The following is a 25,334-nucleotide window of genomic DNA, read 5'->3' on the forward strand; positions in this document are numbered from 1 at the left end:
ACTCAAGAATTACTAATTTACTGGCACATTTACAATGTGCTAAATTACAATCTCACCACAAGTTATAGGAAATTAATAATAAAAGTATGATTTCACTGACAAAACTCAGTTTTCAATATAATGAAAAATTAAAATATAAACCAATCTTTTTTAATTACAGATGTTATTCTAGCCTGCTCAGTGTGTTCAGAAGGACAAAATCCCTGTGTTGTGCTAGCCCCAAGGGGTATCAAAACCACAAACTGCACTGATGAAAGAAACTGAGGTATTAACCAGCAAATAACCATATTTACCAGGGTTCTCCTTTCACATGCTCCTTACCTGTGCCAAACTTCACCAGTTATAGTGGTACTAAACAATGCCTTATCCTCAAATTTAAGAACTGAAGAATTAACCTCAGATTTTTTTTTCTGATGCTTAGAAAGTTGTCCTGTAATCCTTCTGGGGAGGCTGCAGGGTACAGTCCATGTTATGATACACCAGGCAAGGGTGATGTGAAGCTACATGAAACCTCTAAATGCTCCCTAACTCCTTTTCTGCACACAGTTGTGCCTTTTCCTGCAGCATACCTTGCTTCTCCAGTTCCAGCTATTTAAAACACAGACCCATGGGTACAGAGCAGTTTTTTCCTTTTTGCTTGCACATACTATTTCCATTGCTCTTAAACAACCCATTGAAAATACAGGGCACGAGATTTTTCTATAATGTAGCATTTCTGTAGTGCTTTGTGCCACGATGATTGCTGTAATTTAAGCTTTATAATAAAAAAAAAAAGCCCCAAACAGGCTAATCAATAAAATTTCAATTTATAGTATTAGTTTGGAACTGTTTATTTCTTACATGAAACACCTTTTTTGTTATTTACTCAAACAATTTGTCCTCCTGGAGTATTTGCACAGAACAGCCAGAAGCAATCATCCAAAATACACTGTGCTGGCTTAAATGACAGAGACATGAATTTGGGCCAAGAATTCATGGCTGTGTATCTCTACGGAGGTAAAAGAAATTAAAATGTATTCTCTGTAATTTATTATTTGTTCTCTTCACCGCAACTAATTTCAAAACACATACCAAAGGTAGTGTGGCATAATTACAAGGCATTGCAATTGAGGTGCTCCTGAAATAAAGTGACTATCTCTGTTCTTACCATGGCCCCAGCACCAAAGAGCACCAAATGACACAGAGATCAGGAGAATGGGAGATAGACAATATTCTTCCTTCCAAACTTAAAATATCACAAGATCAAAGCTCACACTTCAGCTCCCCCCACCCAGCGATTTTTAACTTTGTGTCTCTCAAAAACAGCAAGGCAAGCTCCAGCCCAGGTGTGAAGCTCTGCATCTGCTCTCACCCAAGGGTGCTGCAGCTCTTGCCAGAGCTCTGGGCCTCAGCTGTTCCTGCCACAAATCCTAAATCCACAACAGAAATGCATTAAGATGCTTTTGGCTGTGTGCATGGAAAGCATTGCCTAGACATTTTTGTGAAACCTGACATTCAGAGCCCATCTTTGCAAGTAATTTGAAATCCATTCACATTTTAATTTTAAGCCTGATTTGATCAGTTAATAAAATCGATCAACAGCAAGACTGCTGTTTCAGGAAGAGTCTTCCCACCCCTCCTATCAGCCCTAAAGCTGGTTGATCTCCAGTGTCACAGACTAAAGCACCACCAGAATTTGAGCACTATGAGACTCAGGGGGCAGTGGGTTTAGATTGTTCCTAGGATGTTGCCCTTTTGCCCAGCAAAAGTCTCCCATCTATCAATCAATATGTGCCATGTGTGAGTTGCCTTATTCCTCAGAAAATGAAAGTTTAAGTCTTATTTATATTTCTTTGAAGCTCTAGAGACTCAGGTCATTAATTTGAAGCATTTTTGCTCAGACACATACAGTTTGAGCTAGGAGCTCAGCTTTCTGCAGCTCCCATACATAAGGAACTGATTTCCTACAAACAGGGGAGGAGATCTTCACCCTCTAGTACAGCATGAGACAGCAAAGCACATTTAGCCCAGTAACACACCACAATATCAGACCTGAAATGACTTACAAGTTATTAGACAACTTCCCTAAACAGCTGCAGTCACCAGAGTTTAAAAATCATCCAAATGGGAAGATGGTGCAATGGAGACATCATCACCATTCCCATTCCCATGAGAAAATAAAAACCAGCAGTGTCCACCATCAGATCTAAATCATTCCTGTCTCCCATCTCCTTCCTGGGCCCAACTGCTCCACACATTTTTCATTTCATGCAATGAAAAAGATGAGAAATCATCGCAGGGAAAGAAAGCCTGACTTAGCTTTTTGTTTTGGGCTTTCTGCACTGGGTAATTAATTCTCTGGTCTCAAAATTCTCAGACTATTCTGCACAGCTTTGCCACAGCTCAGTGGAGCAACAGTGAAGGAGAGGTGAGCAAGAACCTGTGGAAGCCAGAAGGGAAACTTCTTTTGCAAGAGCCATTGCCAACTTGGAAACACATTAAAGTACAGGCCAGGACAATCCAGAAGTCTAACGCTAGCAAATAAAACTTGAGCCTTTTTATTGGTATTCACCAAAAGCAAGATTAGTTTTAAACATCTGAAATTCTAGTTGCAGAATCAAATCTGATGTTTTATTGCAGTTCTATTTCAGACAGCTGTTAAAATACAGTTCAAAACAACATTCACTAAATGTTCGCTTAACTCACTCTCAAAATAAGACCCTGCTTTTCTAGAGAAAAGAAAAATGAAGCATCTTATCTCTCTGTTGGTCTGCTTTTGTCTCCCAAAAGAGTTTCACATACCACCAGTAGTGATAATCCTCATGTTCTGACTTAACTCCAGCAGAAATTGTGACCACCTGAAATTCAGTGCTGCTGGGAAGTTTCTTTGTCCCCACCCTTGCCAGCATCTCCCTGGAGAGATCAGAGAGCCCATGAGCTGAAAATGCATCCTGCTGGATTCTGTGCAATTCTGCAGCTCTAAAGAAACTGTTCAACTGGGAGAAGGAGCATGGTGGACTCATTGTATAAACCTATAAAGTACAATTATATTCAAATTAGAAGATAAAAGAAACTGCAGTGTTCAGAGAAAATTAGATGAGGAAGAATAACTTCTGAATGAGTAGTTGTTAAAAATCCAGAAGGTGAGAGAGGAAGGAGATGTTCTGACCAGTGCTAGGAATGCTTGGAATACATTATCAGCTGTTAGAGACATAACAAATTAACTAAGCTGGAAGTATTTTAGATTAAGCAGGAATCTTCCTACCTAATTACACTGAAGTCAAACTCAAGAAAGGTGGGAGTGAAGAGGATAAATGGGTCATTTGCCCTCAGTTCCCTGTGGAGGAGGCTCTTCTCTTACAATGGTGCTCCAGGGGAAGGTCAGGCTGAGCCAACACCACTGACCCAGCACAGTCCCTGCTGGAAGCTCCATCACAGAGCAGAGGGAAGAGTTAATGCTCATAAAAAAACAGTAATGAATTCTCCTTACACCTCTTTTCACTGAAATGCTTCTAAGCACTTCAAAATGAAGAATCACACAGAGATGATAGTCTCTCTCCTACTCAAAATATTGACAAATGACCATTCATTAAATCCCTCCAAGAAAGCCATTAACAGGCTCCTCCTCACTGCTGCTCCTGGTGCTCCACGGAAAAAGGAGGCAGCAGCCTGGAAAGCTGCTCTGCATGGATGCAGGCTGAGCATTCTCTAAAGGAAGAGACCTAGCTCGTTATCTAAGCACTAAATCAAATGAGCACAAGGTTTCAGAAAGCAGGCTAATGTTACATGAACAGCAAATAAGTTATAGTGCATCTTCTCAAGAGAGTATTTATGATCAATTTTAAATAAGTATCAATAAACCCTCAAAGTGAGGTGACACTGAATATCTGTCATTTCTATGTGACATTAAAGTACCAGTATTTATTTTTATCATGCCAAAAATAGATTAAATGATACATATTTGCAATATTAAACCAGAATTATAATTGAAAATTGAGACGACAACTGTTGTTCAAGTGAAATTAAGTTTTAATTAAAACATCACTATTTGAAGTGGCTAGTTTAAATCCCACATTGAACAGAAAGCTGGACAATAAAACTAATTTTATTAAAATAATTAATGTTAATGTAAAATACTAAAATATGCTAATACTCTAAAACACTGATAAGAAAGAAGAATAAATGAGACTAATTTATCCTACTTCATTCTTCAAAAACTACTTTACTGTTTTCTTCCTGCTGTCTGCAAAACTATTTTATGTTGATTGCAAAGACTGACTGTTATGTACTTTAGCAATGAAGTCTAACACAAGAACTAATCTGTGAAGTGGCTGGATTTCCTCACTGTATTTTCAGATAAATGCTCTATAGTTGAATTCACTATCTTTAAATACTTTGTATTTCTTTTCTTGGCACTGGAGATGAGACCATCATAATTGTCTCCAGCAGCAAATGCTTTGAAGTTTTCTCTACAAATCTTAATTTTCCTCCTTTTTATCTCATGAGTACTTTTCTAAATTTGAACTTAAATTCAGTGAATTTCATGAGACTGACTACACCGTGGATTTATTTTTTTAACATACAAACATACCAAGGTTTTAAAGACAGAAAAAAAACCGAAGATGGTTCAAGTTGCTTTACTTTTTGTAGATATGAATTTCAAACTGTCCCAAGACAGTGAAAGCTCCCCATTTGCAGAGCCATAGCAGTGTTTGCTACAGCAGGGATGCAGCTGGGAGCAGCAATTCTTGGATACTTCACATCCTGTACACGATTCCCTGGAAATCCTGACAAATACATATCCCCTGAAACATCTCCCTAAAGTTTTCACTGTTTTTTTTTTCCATTCTCTCCCTCTGAGTTTTCCACATTTCACCTCTTCCCCCTTAGCAGTACCTTTTTAAAGAGCAGCTTTCTGACAACTCAGCTCACCTGGATTTTAAGACATATAAGAGTTAATATTTAATCAATGCATCTAATGAATGCACTCAGGCTCCCTGCTATGATTCAGAGAGGTCTACAGACAGAAAAACATCTAACTTCTATTAAACATGTCTAGTCCATATTTATTCCATTACACATATAGGGTAGGCATGAGAAACTGATTGTACCTTTTCCATTCATTCCTCTTGTTTACCAGCAAATCACCTGAGCACAGTCTGAGCTCCCACACCACACCATGGGATGGGAATGAAGGTTAGGAATAAAAGGAGCCCACCTGCATTCCAACAAAAATAGACTTTCCACCCCCCTTTCAGAATTCATAGCACTATCTGTTTATAAATCACAGATTTCTTGGTAAGCTCAGAGAACTAAAAAGCAAAGCAGCAATGTGGGATTTAGTTGATCTCCACTAGAATAGGTTTGCCAATCCTTTATTTGTTGAACATCCTAAATTCTACACATTTACCAAAAGCAATCCTTAAGCCCAAGAGCAATAAAGAAAAATATTTCTGTGCCTTTAAATATTCTCCAAGTTATGACTATCAAGGTTATATATTCTGCTATTGAATATTTCACTGTCAGGGGATTGCTAACTATATTTTCATTTTCCAATGTATTCTAATTTGCAAAAAACTAAAAATAAAGCTCTTAATTCTTTCAAGAACACAAATGTTAGTGACACACGAAGGAGACGAGTAAAACTATGAGCAAGTTTAAATGACACCAAAATTAACTAGCTACAATTACAGTTAAAATACTAAATGTGAATACAAAAATATTGCTGAAAACCTTTAATTTGTTAGCACTAATTAACACAACTGTAGCCATTTTTCCTTTATTCATTATGTCTTTATTCTGTCAGTTGAAACTATTTATAGTGATACTGGGTTGATTCACCATAATTTTCCTCCACCCACAACCATTTATAATTTTTTCCCTCAGTAATTTTATAAACTTAATGCTGAGGAGTTTTGGGTTTGGTTTTTTTTTTCTTTTTTTAATTTCCATCTGCTGATGATAAAAAAAATACTTACTATATTTATAAAAAAGAAAAATCAGGGGTCAGTACAGCCCCCATTGAGCTGCAATTGTAAAGAGTGCACATTGACATTCATTGTCCTTCTAATTCTGCAGATGCAAATTAGCTCAATGAAGGAACTTATTTTATTCTATCTTTGAAAGAGTGAGCCTAGAAAAATAATAAGTTTTGACATTAAAGATCTATTTCTCTTATATTATATGAATACAAAATAAGAATGATTGTTTGCTTCTCTTCTCAAGAATGCCATTCCCGATCTCTCCTTGTTTAAACTGATAGAAAAGCAGAATGAAAATACAATGCAATAAAATACACAGTGGGCATTCAAGCCAGTGCACATTTAAAACAGTCTCCAAGGAAATAATCAGTTCAAAATTCACCTGGAATACTCCTCATTGTTGCCTCATATAGGGAGGAACTTCACACTAAGTTACTCACTAAAAATGAGTTAAATACCAAGTACACTCAAGGAAAGAGTAAAGTACTTGAAGGGTGTCTAAATAAAAGCTACTGTTATTGACTACAGTATTTAGTATGATTTTTTTACTGAGCTTTCATAAACTTTATGGGAATATTTTGTAGTGCTCTCAACAAAGAAAATCCTTCCCTTTAGGAGGGATTTGAATTACTTGCCATGATCTCTGTGTTCATCGAACCAAGTTCCTTTTGCACTCACCAACACATCACTTTAAATAAAAATTAATTGATTGACCAGGACACCAATTTACCAGTATTTGCTTGGAAGTATCTGCAGTACATGTTGTTTAATATTTTGCTTACGAATCTATTACCTGTATATGCAGAAAAACAATAGCAAATTGCATCTGCTGATATTGCACATGTAAACCTCGAAATGCACATCTAAAGATCTGCAGCCACACAAATATCCATCTGCATACCAAAATGTGCACACCACATAGGCATATGACTAAGCACAAACATCTCAAACACATACATTACTTTAACTGTGCATAAACAGTATCATCCTAATAGTATCTGGAAAAGGCTTAAAGACTGATGTAAAAACCATCAGTGGAAAAAAAGCCCATTTCTCTTCCTTGCAAATGTTTGTTAAATGTAAATGCTGATATTCTACTCCTTGGAAGAACATTTGTCTGCATGTGAAATTTTGTGATAAAAAGCTTTAGAGTCCCAGGTTTCTCTAGATAAACCCCACTGGTTTACTGATGCATGAATGCACTGAAATTGAATTACTGTACAACAGCAATTACTTTTCACAGTACAGTTATAATGAGAATCAGCTTCACAATGAACACCAGGTAGCTATAGTAGGAAAAGTTAATAAAAAGAAGCCTCTTATTTGCATTTTCCACTGCAGCAAGGGTAGCTGAGTTAAAGCTACCTTAACACTTGGTGTGCCATCTTACCAGTGAGTCAACAATCACTTTTACAGGATCTCTTTATTTCCAAAGCAATATTAATGAAAATCAAAATTTTAGTGCACAGCTAAAGTAATAATAATAGCTTTTTGAAAATTCCCTAAAAACTTAGTTACCTTTCATTTTGCTTTCTTTTTTACTTCCCTCCAGCCTTCTTCAATTTTTTCTCATTATGCCAATAACAAGGAAAAGTAAAAGCACCAAATGAACAATTTTAACTCCACCTCTTTTCCACTATCAAGTTAGTTATGGAGCATTATGCCAAATTGCTTCATTCCTGCTCATTGGCAAATTAGTAGAGTCACTAAAGTATCATAAAATCTTCTAAAAATTATATTTTAAAAAATGCAGGTAAATTTAAGACTGATCAAACAAACTTCCTATGACTGAAATCACTAAAAGTCCAAGAAAAACAACAGCAGCAATACCACGAGTGACAGCAGACTAGACAAGGGTCTCAAAGGGATTATTTGTGTTTGGCTGCAAAATTAAAACAACTGCTGAATAGTGCAGGAAACATTTCCATGTCTGTCACCCTGTGGGCAGGAAGATTTTTCCCATCTCAAGTCTCACAATCTTAAAAGTAAATGGATACATTTACCTTTGTCACAGACAGAAAAAAAACATCAGTAGCATTGAATCAAAACCATTGCTTGGTGATTTTAACTTAATACACATCACAAACACCTCAAAATAAAATATGAAGTTGCCTGCCTGAAATTCTATCAAGTAGGGCAGCATTAGGAAGGAAATGGTTAAAAGGAATATCCTGAACTGACATAAACCCAAGGTAAATAGTGAACACTGGGGAGAAGAAGGGGGGAAAAAATGTTGCTTGCAAGGGTTTCCATCAGTAAGTAGATGACAAAAGGTTACATAATTGGTTTAGTACTTTCAGTTTTCCATTTATCTTATGTATCTGACAGAACAAAAATAGGACATTGTGATAGGATAATTGCATACTGAAGGGTAATTCAAACAGAGGATGAATATGATAAAAATCACACTGAACCAACTAATCAGTATGAAAAGTGATGAGACAGAAAGATAAAAATTCATCCAGAATATTAAGGGGAAGGAGGGAAAAGAGAGTTCAAATGTGATTAGTAGCTTCAAACAAGTTCATGTGTTTGAAAGCATCAAGCAAAACCACAACAACAACAACAACAAAAAATTAAAAAAAAAAAAAAAAAGGAAGAAAAGAGATAAAACCTGAGGCCTCTCCAAGCCATCCTGTTTGTATATTTCCAGGTCTTTCTTCTTGGCCTTTTCTACAAATTAAACATTTTCTATGCTATGAATTTCTGAAAATTTTTCACAGAGTGCTACCTGTGCTAGAACATGAAGAAGCACTTTTAATCCAAAATGCTTTTGGGTAAAACATTTTTACCAACTATGGATTTTGATGTCTGCTTGAAGCTAATTCACTGACTGGTGTAGAGTAACAATTTGGGCTAACTTTGAAACACATTTTCTGAGCCTTTGGATTTGCACCCTCACACACATGTCCCCATTATTTCTAAGGCTAAGAGATATTGTGGAAATTATTCTTCATTTAGTACTTCCACAACATCACCACCAACTTATCTGCCATACTATTCTGAATTCTAGGTTTCAGTGCTCTCGAACAAGTTTCCATCAAAAGCTTACATCAATATTCTATTATTACAGAGACAAGATGAGCCAGTATCAGGATGGAACAGAGATCTTAAGCCCATAGGAGTTTTGTAACTCCCATCTCAAATCTCCAGACATGAGGACAAAATTTGTTGTGATTTACCAAGGATGAAACTTAAGAAAAACCTGCATTGTACCAAAAGATTTTGGACTTCTCAGGATGAAAATAACTAAGCACTACTTACCACCAGAGCAGAACGGGTCACTCATTGCCTCTGCTGCACCAAGAAGGACCAATTTACATAATTATGCAAAAATTGGTAACTTCATTGGAAAGTATGCTAACCAGATCATTTCTTAAAAGAAGTGACCCCGTCCAAACCACTCTTTTAGCTTCCTTCCCAAGGATGGAAACCTTCCAAAAAAGGCTCTGGATTTCAGTCACTTTTTCCAGCACTAAAATCCATTCAACTCAATATTACACGCATGGTTTAACTTCACAGACTTTGGGCTCACTTTTACTCAGAGCATGGTGGTCTATATTGATCCCATATTATTTTCCTCCTTAGATCAAAACACCACCTGTATGAAGAGACCAAACCTGTTCTAAACATTTGTCATGAAGCTCTAATTGAGACACAAACAGCTTTTCCCCAGCAGCACTCCTCACTGATGGAATTCTATTCCCTCACCAGCAGCGTGCAGCTTGCTGGTCACTTCTCCCTCTAAACGAGTGCTGATCCAAGAATGTTTTGTTCACATCATGGTCTCAGGGGAGCTGTTTCCTCTGCTAAGAAACAAGGGAAAGAGTCCTCCTCCTTCTCCAAGTCAATATTCTTCATGCTTCTGAAAGCTGTTGCACACATATTAAAGCGTAGTTTTTCCTCTGACAAACACACTGTAAAAATAGCATTGCGGGGTTCCATGTTTATTGTCTTTCTCTGCTTCCCTGCCAAGTGTGCTCAGTTTTACAAGCTGAAATATGTTTTACTTCACTGCCAGCCCAGAGAATTCTACCTCTAAAACACAGCCAAATTCTTTCCTCCCTTTTGCACCACAACACAGGGCTGAAGGCGGAATTGTATCCTCAGCTACTCCAGTGGGATCCCTGTTCCTAGGGTGATTCCTCCAGCTCTAGTGGAGACATGAAGATTTCAATTCAATGGAGCAGACAAGTCTGGCTAAAAGAGGGCAGATGATAGCAAAAACATCAGCTTTTCACCTGATGTTCTAGGTAAAACAGCATCATCATAATGTCCCGTGGGTTTGCTGATAGAGGTGATGCCACAGGCAGTGACCTCTCTTTCTAGCGAAGAGTAATGGGAAAGGAAAACTACAACAGGCAGCTCTGTTGTTCTTTAAAACACACGTGTTACAACAAACTCCTACTTGATGTAGTAAAACATAAAAGTCTGAACTTTTTCTTCATTTTATGGAGAGAAAACAACCACAAAACCTTACAGAGCTGTCTAGTTACTTAATGATCATTAATAAGCCACCTGTAGATTGATGCAGTACTTACCACAATTAAAGGAATTTTAGATTTAGTCCCATTTGAAGCATTTGCATCCTTTTCTGAACTAAAGGACAGTTATTGAACTTAGACATTTCCCTGCAATACCATTTTTATAATAGTGAGCAGTGAAATTAAGTCTGCCTTGGTTGGATATTTTGAAATCTAACGTTTTAACTCACAACCATACGTAGTTAGGTTTTACTGCACACAACTGATAGTTTACAAACTCATATTAGAAATTGGTAGTTCAAATCTTGTTTCACACTCTCACATTTGTCTATTGATGGTATAAATAATTTAAATCTATTCTCTTGAACACTGATCCTAAAATACTTCTGAATGCTTCAGCATTTCCACTTCAGCACCTTAAATTGCTAGTACAGCCTTCAGAGCAGAGCCTGAATTATATACTTAGTTTTACATCATTGAAGGAAATAACAGATTGATCTGCTGCTTACCCGTACAGCTTCAGACTTCTTATGAAACATTTCTTCCATATTCTTTGCTAACTTTTTCACAAGCTGAAGGCCATCAATTTCTTCTATTGCAACATCCTTCTCATATTCTTTGTATTTCTGGAAGAAGAAAAAAAAAAAATAGGGAAAAGTTACTCACAGGGAACCAGCTGATATTTTGACAACTAATTGTTCGTTTTATATTACACTTTTGCTGACATTCTTCATTTATTTGATGTTTATTTGTGTGACAGCAGGCTGCTCTGTGCCAAGATGCTGTCATGGGGAGAGAACAACTGGATTAGAACCAGAACTCTATTTAAAAAATAATAAAAATATTTATCGCATGCACTGTAGGAAAACGATAACTCCCCTTAACAATGTTTAAATTACTCCTCCCCACAACTAAACAAGAGCCAAAAAAAGCAGCAAAAAATCCTCATATCTCCTCCAAAAATCATAGAAAAGCAGTGACATGATTGGCAACCCACTGTGCCTTAGCAACCTAGAATCTTCCTCCTCCTCCTCCTCAGCTGAACTTGCTGTATATGGCTATTTCACCAGCTTTAGACAATGCTTACATTATGAATACTTATCCTACAAGCTTATCTAGACATGCCTAACTTTTCATGCAAAGAAAAGCCTGAGCAAAGCACATGAACACAAGAATTCATCCGGACACAAGCATCAAAGCATCCTTTATCCTCTGTGTGTGAGCATTACCTCACAGCCTTGTTTCACAACGTGAATCTCTCTCAGAATGCCTAAGCAGTAAAAATGTGTTCACAACAATTTTTATCCTCTATTTTCTGCATATCAATACCTTTTTCCTTATCAGTGTTTACAGGGAAGCTTACAAGAATAAATAATTTAAAAAAAAATAAAACATTTAATGCTGAGAACATTCTTCTTCCCCACATCATTCCACTGCAGTTTGTACTCTGAGAAACGTTGGCTTTCACTCTGGTCAGTGTTTGCTTCTCTCCACCACATCTACAGCTGTGTTGAGCTCCTCACTGCCATCCCCAAACCCTTCACCTTCCCCCAAACTGCACCTCCATGGCACTGTGAGGGAGCAGAAAGGCTCATCTGCCTCCTGCCACCTTTAGCCCTCTGGGCCCAAAACATCTTGCAAACCTCTCCAGCAGATTCTTGGGACAACCCACAGGATTTGAGTCAATAAGATGAAATGGTATTATTAAAGAGATTTATCATTTAAATTTTCCTGCAGAATGATGGTTCTTATATAACTCTGCAGAGAGAATGAAGAATAAGGTGATCAAAACCAGTGGTTAAATGCACCTGGATGACATTTAAATGTTCAAAATAGCAAATAAGTCAGAACCAGTTGTGTTCTGGCTCGTGATGCAAGAAAGGACTCCCTTGTTAAGAGAATCCCTGCACAGGTTGTACTCATTTCCCCCAACAAAACTAATTTTCAAGGCAGAATGACACTTTGGACTTCTTCTAGAATTTAACCTCTCTAAAAATTTGTGTGAATTCTTTGATAATAAAACAAAATTTGATAAAAGATAATTTGCAGACAATTTCAAAATAAACTTAGAAATACATGGTTTTCAGAAAATATTTAGGGTAATTTTTTTTTTTTACTATTATGTAATTTCAGTAATAATTTCATTTTTCCACACTATTTCCTGTTGTAAGTCTCCAGTCTGACTCTAGTTGCTACAATAGCAATGAAGCAACCAAAGAAAACTCCAACAGACCCCTTGCATTTTGCTCCCTCGAGGCAGGAGGGGAGATTTGATTTTTCCCCCTCTTTGAGCTGCACTTAGATACCATCTACAGAGTTCTGATTTCAACTCTTGAAATCCATTTACATCATTACTAGAGATAAAATTGATTTTTCTAAAACAGAAAAACACCTTTTTTTTTTTTTATTTACTGGAGAAAATATAAGAACATGGTAGACAAGAGAGGTAAATGTTATTGTAAAAAATGCTGCAATAAAATGCAGTAAATGAACAGTAAATTGACAACACTGCAAGTTAATTAATGATGTCAAAGTCTGTCCACATCCCATGGGATTTGAAGCTTTGGAGAATTTAAAACAAATCAAGCACAAATGGGAATCACTTATTTCCAGCTGCACAGTTCATGTTCAACATATCACTTTCCAATCAAAATGTTTCCTTCAGACTTGACCTTTGAGTTCTTAGAAAGTATTCTAAAATGCATCACTTGAAGAGACTGCTTTCAGGTCATCAGATCTATTGATTTAAGCTTTGCCATCAAGTGAAGAAAACCAGGCAATTATTCACTGCATTTACCTGAAAACTGAATGGTACTGTTGAAATCCACAACATTTTCTAGGCACACAGAATCCCACCACCTGGTCCATTAGGCTCTTGTGAAAGCATATTAAAAAGCCCCACTTCTCAATTTTGAGTAACTGGCGCTTTTGAAAATCAAAAATAACTTGCACTCAAAATCTATGTGAATCATTTCTTTACCCGTAATTTATGATTTTGTACTTACGCTACTTCATAGCAAGTAAAACTCCTTTTTTTGTAATTCAAATGCCAGGGTTCCAACACAAAATAATAAATGGGATGAAGCAGAAGGTATTATCTAAGATCTATTTGAAAAGACACCACATCTTGCATGGTGCATGTCTACTCCATTGCTGGAAACCCTCAAGAACATTTGTAACAAAACTAGGAGAGCTTATTTGTTCTGCAAGACCCTGGCAACCAAGAGGTTTATGTAATATATATTTTCTATTCGCTATTTCATTGCCATAAAAAGCACTCCTATCATTTTTTCAGCCATCATTGGAAGGTTCCAAAACAGGAAAAACTCTGTGGGTGGAATGAGCTGGCTGTGCTCTCCTTGTGCCCAGAGGGGAGAGGGGCCAGACTGACCTGGGTGAGTCTGAGCTCTTGGTTTTGGTGCTGGGGATTTACATTCCATCTAGAAATCAGCTGGTTTTATAACAACTATCAATGCAAGAAACCTGAATCACACAAGGCAGTGAAAGAAAAACGCAAAACCACAGTAAAACCATAACAAAGGCTGTCATCAATAATGGATTCTCTTCCTTTCACTGCAGAGGCTGTCTGACCTCCAGGCCCTCATCGTTTCCCCACCACTAAATTTTTATGTATTAAATTTGGGTTTAATTTAAATAAATTAAAGAAGCAAAGATATAGTCCCTTTGAAATAAATTTGAATTTGCTTTTAAATGAAATTGCTTTATTTTAATATCATCCTGAGAAAGCAGCATGACACTATGGTTCCCGTTAAGCAAAAGGCAAAGTGGTGAAAAACCAAGCTTTTGGGCCAGGCTGGTTTTTATTCTCCACACCTGCAAACTACCTTGTAGTGCTGCTACTATGAAGGTGCTCTTACCAGAAACTCCCTAAACTGCCATTTCCCTTCCCTGTAAAAATGATGAAGCTAATGATAACGTTTTTGTTTTATTAAAAAAAAAAAACTTGGGTTTTTTTTTTTCAATATTCCATAATTTTACTCCATTAAGACATACTGATAATTCTCATCATCTGTAACATCAGCAATAATGCATGTGTATTGTTATTAAAATGAGAAAAAACAACTGTAACTTTGCTAAAAACAACTTACCTGCATAAAAAGTATTAAATACTAGAGTCATAGTAGGATTTTTTTTTAAATTGAATTTCCAGTTGTCTAGAAGATGAAGCAGATACAATTTCTGATTTGCTGTATTATAAAAAAAATAACTTGAAATGCTGATTCTGTCTGCCTGCAAAAATCAGCATTTGGTAAGAAATTCTCTAGAAAGACAAGAACATTTATCATTTGAGAAAGCCCACAAAAAATACATTATTTCTTCAGTATCTGTTTTGCCAGATCATTTCACATAAGCACTGGGGAAAGACAGACAGTATTTCACTGTCAGAACTCTTAATGCTTTTCACTGGTTTAGGTGTGGGGGTTTTTTCCTTAGTAAATGATCAGCAAGAAATAACAAACCAAAAAGGAATCTGTACAAAACTCAACTCAGAACTATTTAATGCAACTCAAACATTTGGCACTGAAACAACAAACACAAACACACACAAACAAAAAAGCGCTAACAAAAAATTACCAAAGAGCCCCCCAAACAAACAAAACAAAAACAAAGCTAAACCACACCAAAACCCACAGAGTTGGAGTGACCAAGGCAGGAAAAGCAGTTGACTCTCAAAGGAAGACTGACAGCTACAGCTTCAATTGTTTCTCCTTGTTTTTATTCTAAAGAGAAACATGGTTTTGTGTTCCTATTTGTATCTACTTCTATCAATACTTATCAAAATCAAGATATCCACCCTTCTGCTGTATACAAAAGCATTTCAAGTTACTCACAAGTGTGCACACAGTCCTCAGTCTGTCTTTCAACAAGGCTCTGCTTGCTTTGTACATCTGCAGAACACTACACTCGGTTATGATGAAAATTCTTCCCACTCCCTGGGATTTTCAGAGCCAGTAAATACCACTACCATCCTGATTAAAGAAAGGAATTCAGCAGGAATCTTGTAATAATAGTTTAAAAGTGATCTTTCTGTGCTGCATATTTGGAGCTGTTATATGCCTCTGAGGTGCATTCAGAGCTATATTGCACACACTCCACAAATGTTGCTGGTTGAGAGGTTTTGTGACATGCATGTTCAAACGATATGTGCATATATACATTTTATATTTTATAATGAAAAAGCAGAACCAGCATGTAAATGACAGATCAAATATCCAATCTATCCATTGTTTCCATTAAAAAAAAAAGTATGTTTACTCCATGCCGTTTCCAAAAAACCACTTTCAGATGTTTAAGTCCCAACATTGTAAATGTAAACTCAGATTGCAGAAACATACACTTTTGATTAAATCACCAACTTTTGATTTCAATTAATATCTCTGGCCCATGGAAAGGCTGAGCTATGCAGTGGCTGAACTGTTCAGCCTTGCTTCACTCCCTCTGTCCTGCAAGTCCTAACAGTGGCTCCCTTCAGAGAGGAAGTGCTGGACTGGAGGGCCACAGGAGTTAATAAACTTATCAGCACTATTTTGAATCTATATTTGGGATGCCATCAATGAATGGGATGTCAAGGCTGCAAAAAGCTAACAGCTGATACAATTCCCAGCTCTTACAGCAGTTTCTTCAGTTAGAGAGTCAAAGGTTCTGCCACAGTTCTGACTTAATTCTTTACCGCTAAACCCATTATTTTATCACTCAGGTTGACTTGCCCAACTGAAGTTGACTTGAATTTTTATGTCAAGTTCTTTTAGACTATAGGGATCAGGAGGTTGATAACAAACTACTTTTCTATGCATAAATAAATTCTTTTTCTTTCAATTCTCTAGTCTTCATCACAATCTAACATCAAGCCCATTCATTTTTCCTTGCTCTTCTTAGTGTATAATGATTTTATGTGTATTTTTTAGCACAATTGCACAAGTGTTTTTTTAAATGTCATTTATTCAAGGTGTTTTAAAAACACCTATTCCTCTTTACACTTTATACAGGTTTTGGTTTTGTGGGCTTTTCAAATTATAAAATCCAAAACCTGCAATATACATGGAGCAAACAATGTGTTTTCTCATCAGTTGCTGTCTTACCCCATTAACAGTTCTGCTGAAATTAAAGATGTGCAGAGCAGGGACTATAGCAAAACATGGCTTTGGGCTTTTAAATTAAAACAAAGAGTATCAATTACTCTTGATGTGGAAAATCCATCACAGCATTTTACAAGAAAACATCCATGTTCAAGTTGATAGGAAATAAACAGTGACAGTTCAAACCTCACATGGCATGAGCTCTTGCAGTGCTCTACCACGCCAGCACACATCCCTCCTGCATGTGGGACATGACACAGCAATTCCCAGGAGAAGATTTGAATTTACACAGCACAGCCTTGGAATGCTTCATTAGAGGTGAGGGGTCACTGGCCATGTAGGCACTGCTGGCATAAACCCAACTGGAAGCCAAATAAAAGCCTTCTCCAGCATCACATGTGCATGTGGGTGGGAGTCTGAGCTGTTCCACCGAGCAGAAGGGAGCTCAGATGGCACTGCCACAGCAGAGACAGCAAATACAGATGGTGCACTCCTCCAATAGACTCATCTGTGAATCTCTTATTCGTAAGAGATTTTGTATTTTCCCATTTTCACACTGACCCTGTAGTGGGGTGGTTTTACTAGAGAGCCACTATTGTGCTGTTTGTTATCTGGTCCTCCTGACTCCAAAATACACTTATTCAGTGGAGCAACTTCAAAGGCCTTAAAAAAATAAACTGTGAGTTTTTTTAAATTTTGTTCTTGAGCAATATTGTTTTAGTTCAGATCTGGTATAAAATGTTTCATCCACAGAGCTTCAAAGACTTGATAAAGTACATATCTATCAAAATCTCCCTGTAGAAGAGGTTATTGGGGTTATACCTAAATTCAGTGACATGCTGAATGTCACCCAACAGTTCAGAACTACACAAAGAACAAACTCTCTTGGTTATCCTTCCAATGCCCTGCTCAATAAACCACAGCCAGCTTGGTTAACTTCCTCTTGATCTGCATGGCAAGATGAGTCACAACAGCACACTCCTCCTCACCTTGACATTAGAGAACTCCTTAGTAATTGAGAGTTTGTGTTACACCACATTACACACTCCTATTAACCTTTCCTGAACCTCTTTGTGTTGATGAAATCCATCAGCAATGCCCAGTGTGATGGCACACTCATTTTCTGCAGGCAAATTCTCACTCACTTCATCAAACAGCTCCGAGGAGCTCTGGATTAGCCTGTCACATTTGGCTCTTGCACACACTGGTGTCCGAGGAATTTCTGTCGCCTCAAAGTCCAGTTTAGTTACCTTACACAATACATTGAAAAGGCAAACTGCTGGAATATTTTTTGCATATTACTTTACTGTGATTAGCTACTCAGTGCTGTACCTGGTAAAATATAGCCAAAGATCAGCTATCCTGGGAAATTTGTTATCATCAGCAGAGATGACAAGGATAGTTACTGCTTTCCTTGCAAAATCATTTACACATTGAAACTGCAAGGGCACTATACCCCCAGCATATTTAATCTTTACAAAGATATTTACTTCTGACCTATTTTTACCTCATGGCTATACGTAAATACTACAAAACCAAATCCATTAAAGCATTAAGCTGAACGATAATCAAAACCAAACAACCCAACTCCTGATTTAGCAATATTCCTCTGGCCTGTCTGTGAAATGAAAAACAAGGTATCTCCTTGAACCTTTCACAGCTAGATGTGTTTGTATCTATCTATATTTATATATAACTTCTATATAAGCAGATATTCCATGTAAACAGCATTAATGGGAAGAGTCTTCAATGCAGACATGGTTAAAACAGCCAGGCTAGTGGGGGCAGAAAAAAGCTATTCTTCAACAGAGTACTTCTCATCACAAATAATTTTTTTTAAAAAGCAGCCACATCGGTGATGTATAAATGATAATATCTAATAAACAAAAAGATAAGAAACACACTTCAGAAGGTTCAAAGACTTGCTCCCTAAGATTAATTCAGTATTGTAACTTTTACTCAAATTAGCTAATTTAAAAAAAAAAAAATCACCACAAATGGGAGATCCAATAACTAGTTAAGCAATCTAATTCCAAGCAAACAGAACAAGAGAATATATTTCCACCTTCCCCTTTAACAGAGATGCTTTGGTCAGGGCTAACCAGAGTAACAAGTATTTGGGAAGGTTTACCTGGCTGCTGCCTCCAGAAGCCAAGGGCACTTGGGACTTGTTTTACAGGAGGTCATCATACCAGCTTTCCCAAATACAAACTTAATCATTATTGAAAATAGCTGAAAAAGTAAACTGTTGTCTTGCAAATTCTTTTAGACATCTGAAGCATCTCCACAGGCCAGCAAGGTTGTTTTAAGAGCCAGTTAACAAAGGCTATTAAAAGCTGCTTTGGAAATAGCTTCTGTGAAATATATCTATATGTCGCTGTTGAGCAGCTAGCAGAGTAATGAATGCATCGGTTCTCAGTGGCAAGAAGGAATGACCTTTATTGTTTTGATTTCATCACATTTATAGAGTTCTCAAAAGTCACCCAGATTGGTCAGTCAGAAGCCTTCCCCCAGGCCTGATTGGCCAGGCCTGCACTGCCCAAGTTCTGGGACACTGTTCCAACAACATCCAAACTTTATCTTTATTTACAAAACACAAGAAAACTTCCCATGGGAAAAACTGTGCTAGCCACATCTATACAATTACACACACCTTTGCTTCTATTTTAGAAAAGAATACAAAGCCCTTATTTAAACCGAAAAAAGAACATTCTGGAACTGCCCTGGAGACTCCTTTTTCCATAAGGCTGTTCTTGATACTCTTGAAAACTCACTACAGTATTTCACATGATCTTCTTTACATGAGGAACAGAACATCTATGAGTATAAATCTGCGGAATTAAACATGACCCAGAGGACATGTTCATCCAAGGCAAAGCCATCACTAGATTTGCAGGTGAAAGCAAGTCTATTAAAAGCATGTACAACTAACCTGCTCCCCCAAAACACTGAAGCAGTCTGAGAATCCTTTTGCCCTGGACAAGGACTCTAAGCCACTGAAGATTCAGAAGTAGGGAATCTGACAACTTGCTACCATCACCAATTCTCAGCAGGGATGAGATAATACTACACTTTCTTTTGCACAGAAAACTGTATTAGTCTTCTCCAAAGCCTCTATGGTTACTGGAAGCAAGAACAGCCAACAGAGACAGCTTGCTTTGTGCTGTAAGATCACAGGATACAACCACAAACTTATTTTTTCAGTCAGACATTCTGATAATGTTTTTTTTCTTTATATTCCTCTTATCACTGCATGTGTCTTTCTGTCCTTATTGTTCCCCCTCAACCTATGCCTGCCTTATACCCAGCTCTTGTTCTGGATTTCACTATTTCTATATAAAACTTATTTTCCATCTAAGAAAAATTACACAACTGTCTTCCCACCCTTCATGGTTTCCCCTAAATGAGCAATAAAATAAAATGAGCAGCCAAGAAAACTTGAAACCAAGTGGAATGTATGCGAAAAAAAAAAAAATAAAAAAGGAAGAACTGCATTCCAAGACAAACCTTTGCTTAGCAATTTCTATGCCTTGTGAGAAAGTCCAAAAGCACTGTTTTTGCGAATAGCTAATGGGTTTTGTTCCTCAGAAAAAGAAACACAATCTCCTCAGGACACAAATTATATTTTGCAATGTTCTCTATCACGAGCATTTGCCTGCTTGGATACTACCACTTAACCTTTACCCTTTGTGTTGTGTGGTACCTTCAACATTAACTCTTAAATGAGTTTTCTATTTCATTGTCTGTCACTCTGAAGGACATGGCATTGATCCCTGCTGCTCTGTCTCATCAATGCACTTTTATGTGTGTACCTGATAAAAGTACTAGTATTGATTTAAGGTTCCAGACAGATGTCAGAACACTGCATATCAAGTAATAACAGGAAAAAGCACAACATCTGAATATCTGAACTTGGGCACCTAAATTTAGGCTCCCAGTTCTTCACGCCATCACTGAAGACGAAAAATTATTTTGTTTTCAAAAGTCTAAACTCCCCTCAGTCGCATCAAAGCCAGCAACCTGAGAATGTTCTCAGCATCTCTGAAAATCAGACATCTGAGTGCAGATGTCTTGAGAAGAATTCAGGAAGTTAATCATAAAGAAAAAAAATTGGAAACCAAACTATAGCATTTGGCACTGCCTGGAAGTGTGAAAACATATTTGTGGTTTTGCCACACAAGCTAGTGCTTTTCACTTCCACATGTGATTCTCAGTCACTCCTAAAACTTCACAAGAAAGAGCACAGGATAGCCAACCTTCCTGTACACTTATGGAGAGCAGTGTATTCATCATGATTTCCTTCAAAGCTTCACAAAACTAACTGGTGAACAGACGGAAAAACAAAGGTTAAAGTTCAACTGCCAAGCCACTCTTAATCCAAAATTTAATAACTGCCGTTGAAAGACTGTAACATGAAGTAAACTAATGCCCTGTACAGGAGAACTACAGATCCTTTTCTCTTTGGACCATTTAGCTATGATGTACATAGTCTTACATTGGCATCTGAAATACTGCCTTGCTGGCTCTCAATAGGTTTTTCCCCACAAAAGAGTTTTTTCTCTCTCACTCTTCTAAAAACAAAGCTTGAAACTTGCTTAAGGAAAAGTACTGTGCATCAAAATGCCAACTAGAGTGCTGTTTGTATCTCTTGCTTTGGCTTGTTTTTTCTTTTTTTGGTTTTGTTTGTTTTGGTTTTCTAATGAAAATTGGGTGAATAATCTACAGAACAGGAGCCTTTGTACAATGTCATACCCACATAAATAAATGTAAATAAATGCTGAGCAATTTAAAATCTTGCAGAAAGGAGGGAAGTACAGCAGCCTCAGTCTATCCTTATTTCCTCCGAAGCTGAAAACATAAGACATTTTTATTACGTGTATATAGCTGCCAAATGATATCACCTTCATCAAAACCTATCACCACAAATGAACCACATTCAGACCCTCTGCTCAGAAATTTACATAGTCTCATGCCTGTACCACACACCTGTTTCATTTCCAGTCTCAAAAATCCCAAAAAACTAAAAAATAAAATAAGTTGGCTACCAAGATAGAGTAGATTTATTTTTGTGTGCTTACATGTCAGTATCTGATCAGATTGGAAATATTTCAACAAACAATCATTTAGTGCCTTTTTGGAAAACTTAAAGAGATTTGCACAAATTAAATCTGAATCAAACCTATTTCAAGTTAAAATGCAGGGCACATTCTTTTTTCTATTACTTAGAGAGTTTTCTATGTTTAGTTAGCTGTAAAATATGTACACAAATACAGACATGCTTATTCAGCTTTTTTATGATTCTCAAAAGGACCAGAAAGGATTTTTTGTAATTTAGGAATTCATTACATTACCAACAGAGTTCATCGCACCAAAGAAAAAGTGTATTACCTATGGAACCACAACAGATCATCACCACAGTGTATAAAAATAAACCATCTAACTCCAGAGTCTGTAATACACTGCACAAACTAATACATTTATCAGAAAAATTCCAGAGCTTTGGCACTAGAAAGGACCCAACAACAGCTTTGTTTTGCTTGGTCAATAAACCACTATTAATGATAATGCATCTATGAATTAAAGATGCATCAATCTGCATAGCAGAGAATAGAAGCCATGAATAACAGCCAAATCAATACTATGAAGTTGTAAAGAATACAGTGTGCTCTCCTTCAGGCTAATGGTAATTAATTTACTTTTGCTCCCTTCACACATGAGAGGAAGCAAGTCGAAGAACACTGTAATCACACAGAAATTGTTAATTAGAATTGTTAAATATAATACTGTTATCTCCTTACTCTATCTTTTCTGTTCATATGTTTAGAGAACTTTAGAAAAATATTACTTTATTTGCACATATTCAGAGAAAACAGCTTGTGTTTTTGGGAGCATATGCACACAGCGGCTGATATATTTATGTATTGCAGTTTGAAAGTCTGCTTCTTAAACAAAAGATCTTGTTCTGGTTGGGTTGTTAGTTAGTATAAATGTCCAGTGCCTGAAATTCCATTTCTGCAGCACAAATACTCTCCTAGTGAATGCACCTGTAGGAATATTCTAAGCCTTGTGTGGTTCAATGAACCATAATGGAGAGCCTTATCACTGAAAACTACATTTGCTTATGCTGTGGCTTAGGGTTTTTTTATTCAGCTCCCCTAGTTAATGAAATAATTCCCTTTCTTTGCAATTAAAAAAAGATGATGTTTAAGTGATAGGCATGTGACAGAGGAATCCCCTTCTTAGGAAATAAAAAATATTTGGAGGTCCTGTTAATCTGATGGACTGTCTCTGGACCAGCAAGGTTCTAGGAGAGGAAAGAATTTACTGGTTCTCTGGTCTTAAAGAGAGTGCTGTTGCTTTCTAAAGAACAGAATTTTAATATGCATTGTGCTAAAGTTCTTCTAAGTACTATTTTTGTACAAAGTAAACCTTAAGCTGCTATAATTAACAATGCATTTCCACAGACATGGAAATTGAAGTTCCCGTGTTTAAAATATATTCTTTGTGACAACGCTCAGCAAACTGCCATCAGCAGACTGCTGCTATTTCATTGCTTAATAACAATACACAACTTCACTAAACCTCAGAACACCAAACAAAGGCACCAAAATCACAGGTCACTGCGAGGCAACCTATTGATAAACTCTGTGAGCAGCACAGAGCAGTGACCTTGGTGAACTGCATTCAGGCCTCTAAGTAGGGTAATTAACATATACTGCAGTTAAAATCACGAGTGGTGCTATTGGAGCAGGCAGAGCAAGTCAGCACATAAGGTAACTAGATGTGAATTCGGGGCTCAGTGGTCATTTCACATCCTTCGGTGGTTTTGCCAAACTGCTGCCCTCAAACACGGAGAAGCTGAGTTCTGATTCTGAGCTAGCCTTGGGCTTTTCACCCTGTAAAGCACTCCAAGGAGGGTCACATCTCCATCCCGTGAGCTTGCCCAAAGTTTTGCAGTGAAACACCATAATGCAAATAACCAAAGGAAGGATACTCTCCGTTTCCAGCACCGAGTTTTGTCACGTTAACCTACTGAAAGTTAAAATAATTATTTAGATCCTTTTCAAACGCTACCCTGTATTATAAACATCCTTAAATTTGCTTTCCTTTTTTCACAAAAACATGATTTGTCCCTTATTAAAACAAAGAATAGCATACCCAATAAAATACCACTGTGGCAAGTGGACATGGTGTTTGCATTGGGAGGCTCAGCAGAGCCTGTGCTGCATGCACAGCACTGCCAGGGGCTCACATCTGTTTGTGCAGTTCTACTCCAGTAGTTTAAGGAATGAAGTATCACCTCATTACAGAACTGCCATGTATGAGTGAATTTGTGGAGCTTGCCCTCCTCACAGTCAGACAGTTCTAATCTCCTTGCAAAGCGCAGTGGCAGCACAGAGATGGAGTGTTAAGCTTATCAGGCCTCATCTGTACCATCACCTACTTAGTTAAACCCAGGCCATCCATTTCTCTGTCATTTCTTTGTTCCTGAGGTGCCTGAATGCATAATAGCCACTGGCAAAAGATGCAAGATATCTTTAAAGACTTCAATAGAGCACCATCTAGGATTTTTTTTTAAACACAGACTGAAAACAATTCACAAGCACCATTTTAATCATGGGTTGTACTGCATGAATTTTCTTGCTCTAGAAGTCTAACTTGTACCATCACCACATAACCTGTTATAAACAGCCATTCTTTTATTTATATTAACTTTCTGTGTTTGCATAGAAATTCCTAACCCTAAAAAAGCTTGTTTTCCTATCACAGTGTCACAATTAGGAATGGTTCTGATAATTGAAAATCCTATGGCATAACAAAACCAGTTTTGTATTCAACCGCTTTTTTTGGGCATCATCAAGCAAACCAGTTTCATTTTGGTCACTTCACTAACTCATCTACAGAGCCTGTCTGATTCCTGGGCATTATTTATGCTTTAATGGTGCCACCTTACATCTCTAGATGTCTCTAAAACACTCTAATCAGATGGATGCTGAACAATGCCTTAGCCAAAAAGGGAATGTTTTCTAGCCATTAAGATAAACAAAAAACTGCACTGTTCATAATTTGCTTTTGGCTCCTGCTTCAAAGTTTTCCTGTTCCAACAGGTGATTAAAAGTCAAACCACAAGAATACTGCCAACACTTCCTCAGTAGCTCCTTACACGTCAGAAAAATAAAATTAGACATTTATAGGAAATAGTGAAAGGGAGTATTTATTGCAGTGAATTAGAAAATATTGCAACAGTTTACATTAAAGAATGATATTTTGACTCCTGTCAGTTTTACAGCATTTCTGTCAACACTGCATTTGAAAAAAAAAGTCAAGAAATAAGCACGCTAATATTCCAATCATACCCCAGCCCTTTTATATTCTTGGTTCAAATGAAGAGTGTTTGGTGATCACTTTAGAAGAGATTTGTAGATGGCAGAAACTTATTCCCAAAACAACAAATAGAAAAATCTCACAAAACCACTTGGTTAAGTAACTATCTAAAAATCAGGATTTGGGTGCCTCAAGGTGTGAGATAGGATAAACTAAAAATATAGCCACTAGAAGTCCCAACAAGACAATATTGCTAGATAAAAAAAGTCAAGCATAAATCGAGAAACACAGAATATATAGAGAATATGCTAAGAATATCTGAACTCTGGTACTCAGTACTAGAAATGAAAACATTCTTCAGCAAACTAAACTTTTATCATACTATCATGCTTTCCAATAAAAAGTAACTATCAGTTACCAGATTTAGAACTCTTTGATGATACTGATAGCTGAGAAAACATCTCTTC

The 25,334-nt window shown here is 37.1% G+C and overlaps 1 protein-coding gene across 7 annotated transcripts in view; it reads right to left on the minus strand.

The window, feature by feature from the left end:
* CACNA2D3 (calcium voltage-gated channel auxiliary subunit alpha2delta 3) overlaps positions 1 to 25,334 on the minus strand; it is a 396,747-nt gene that overhangs the window by 275,373 nt on the left and 96,040 nt on the right. For all 7 annotated transcript variants that reach the window (XR_014854750.1, XM_085072721.1, XM_085072724.1 and 4 more), the window contains one exon: positions 10,954 to 11,070. Coding sequence is in view for 6 of the 7 variants with exons in the window: in XM_085072721.1 (XP_084928847.1) it covers positions 10,954 to 11,070 (117 nt within the window). In the remaining variant the exon portion in view is untranslated. The remainder of the gene's footprint in view (positions 1 to 10,953; positions 11,071 to 25,334) is intronic.

The sequence above is a fragment of the Lichenostomus cassidix genome, chromosome 12, assembly GCF_008360975.1.
Source record: "Lichenostomus cassidix isolate B80296 chromosome 12, HeHo_3.0, whole genome shotgun sequence".
NCBI lineage: Eukaryota > Metazoa > Chordata > Aves > Passeriformes > Meliphagidae > Lichenostomus > Lichenostomus cassidix.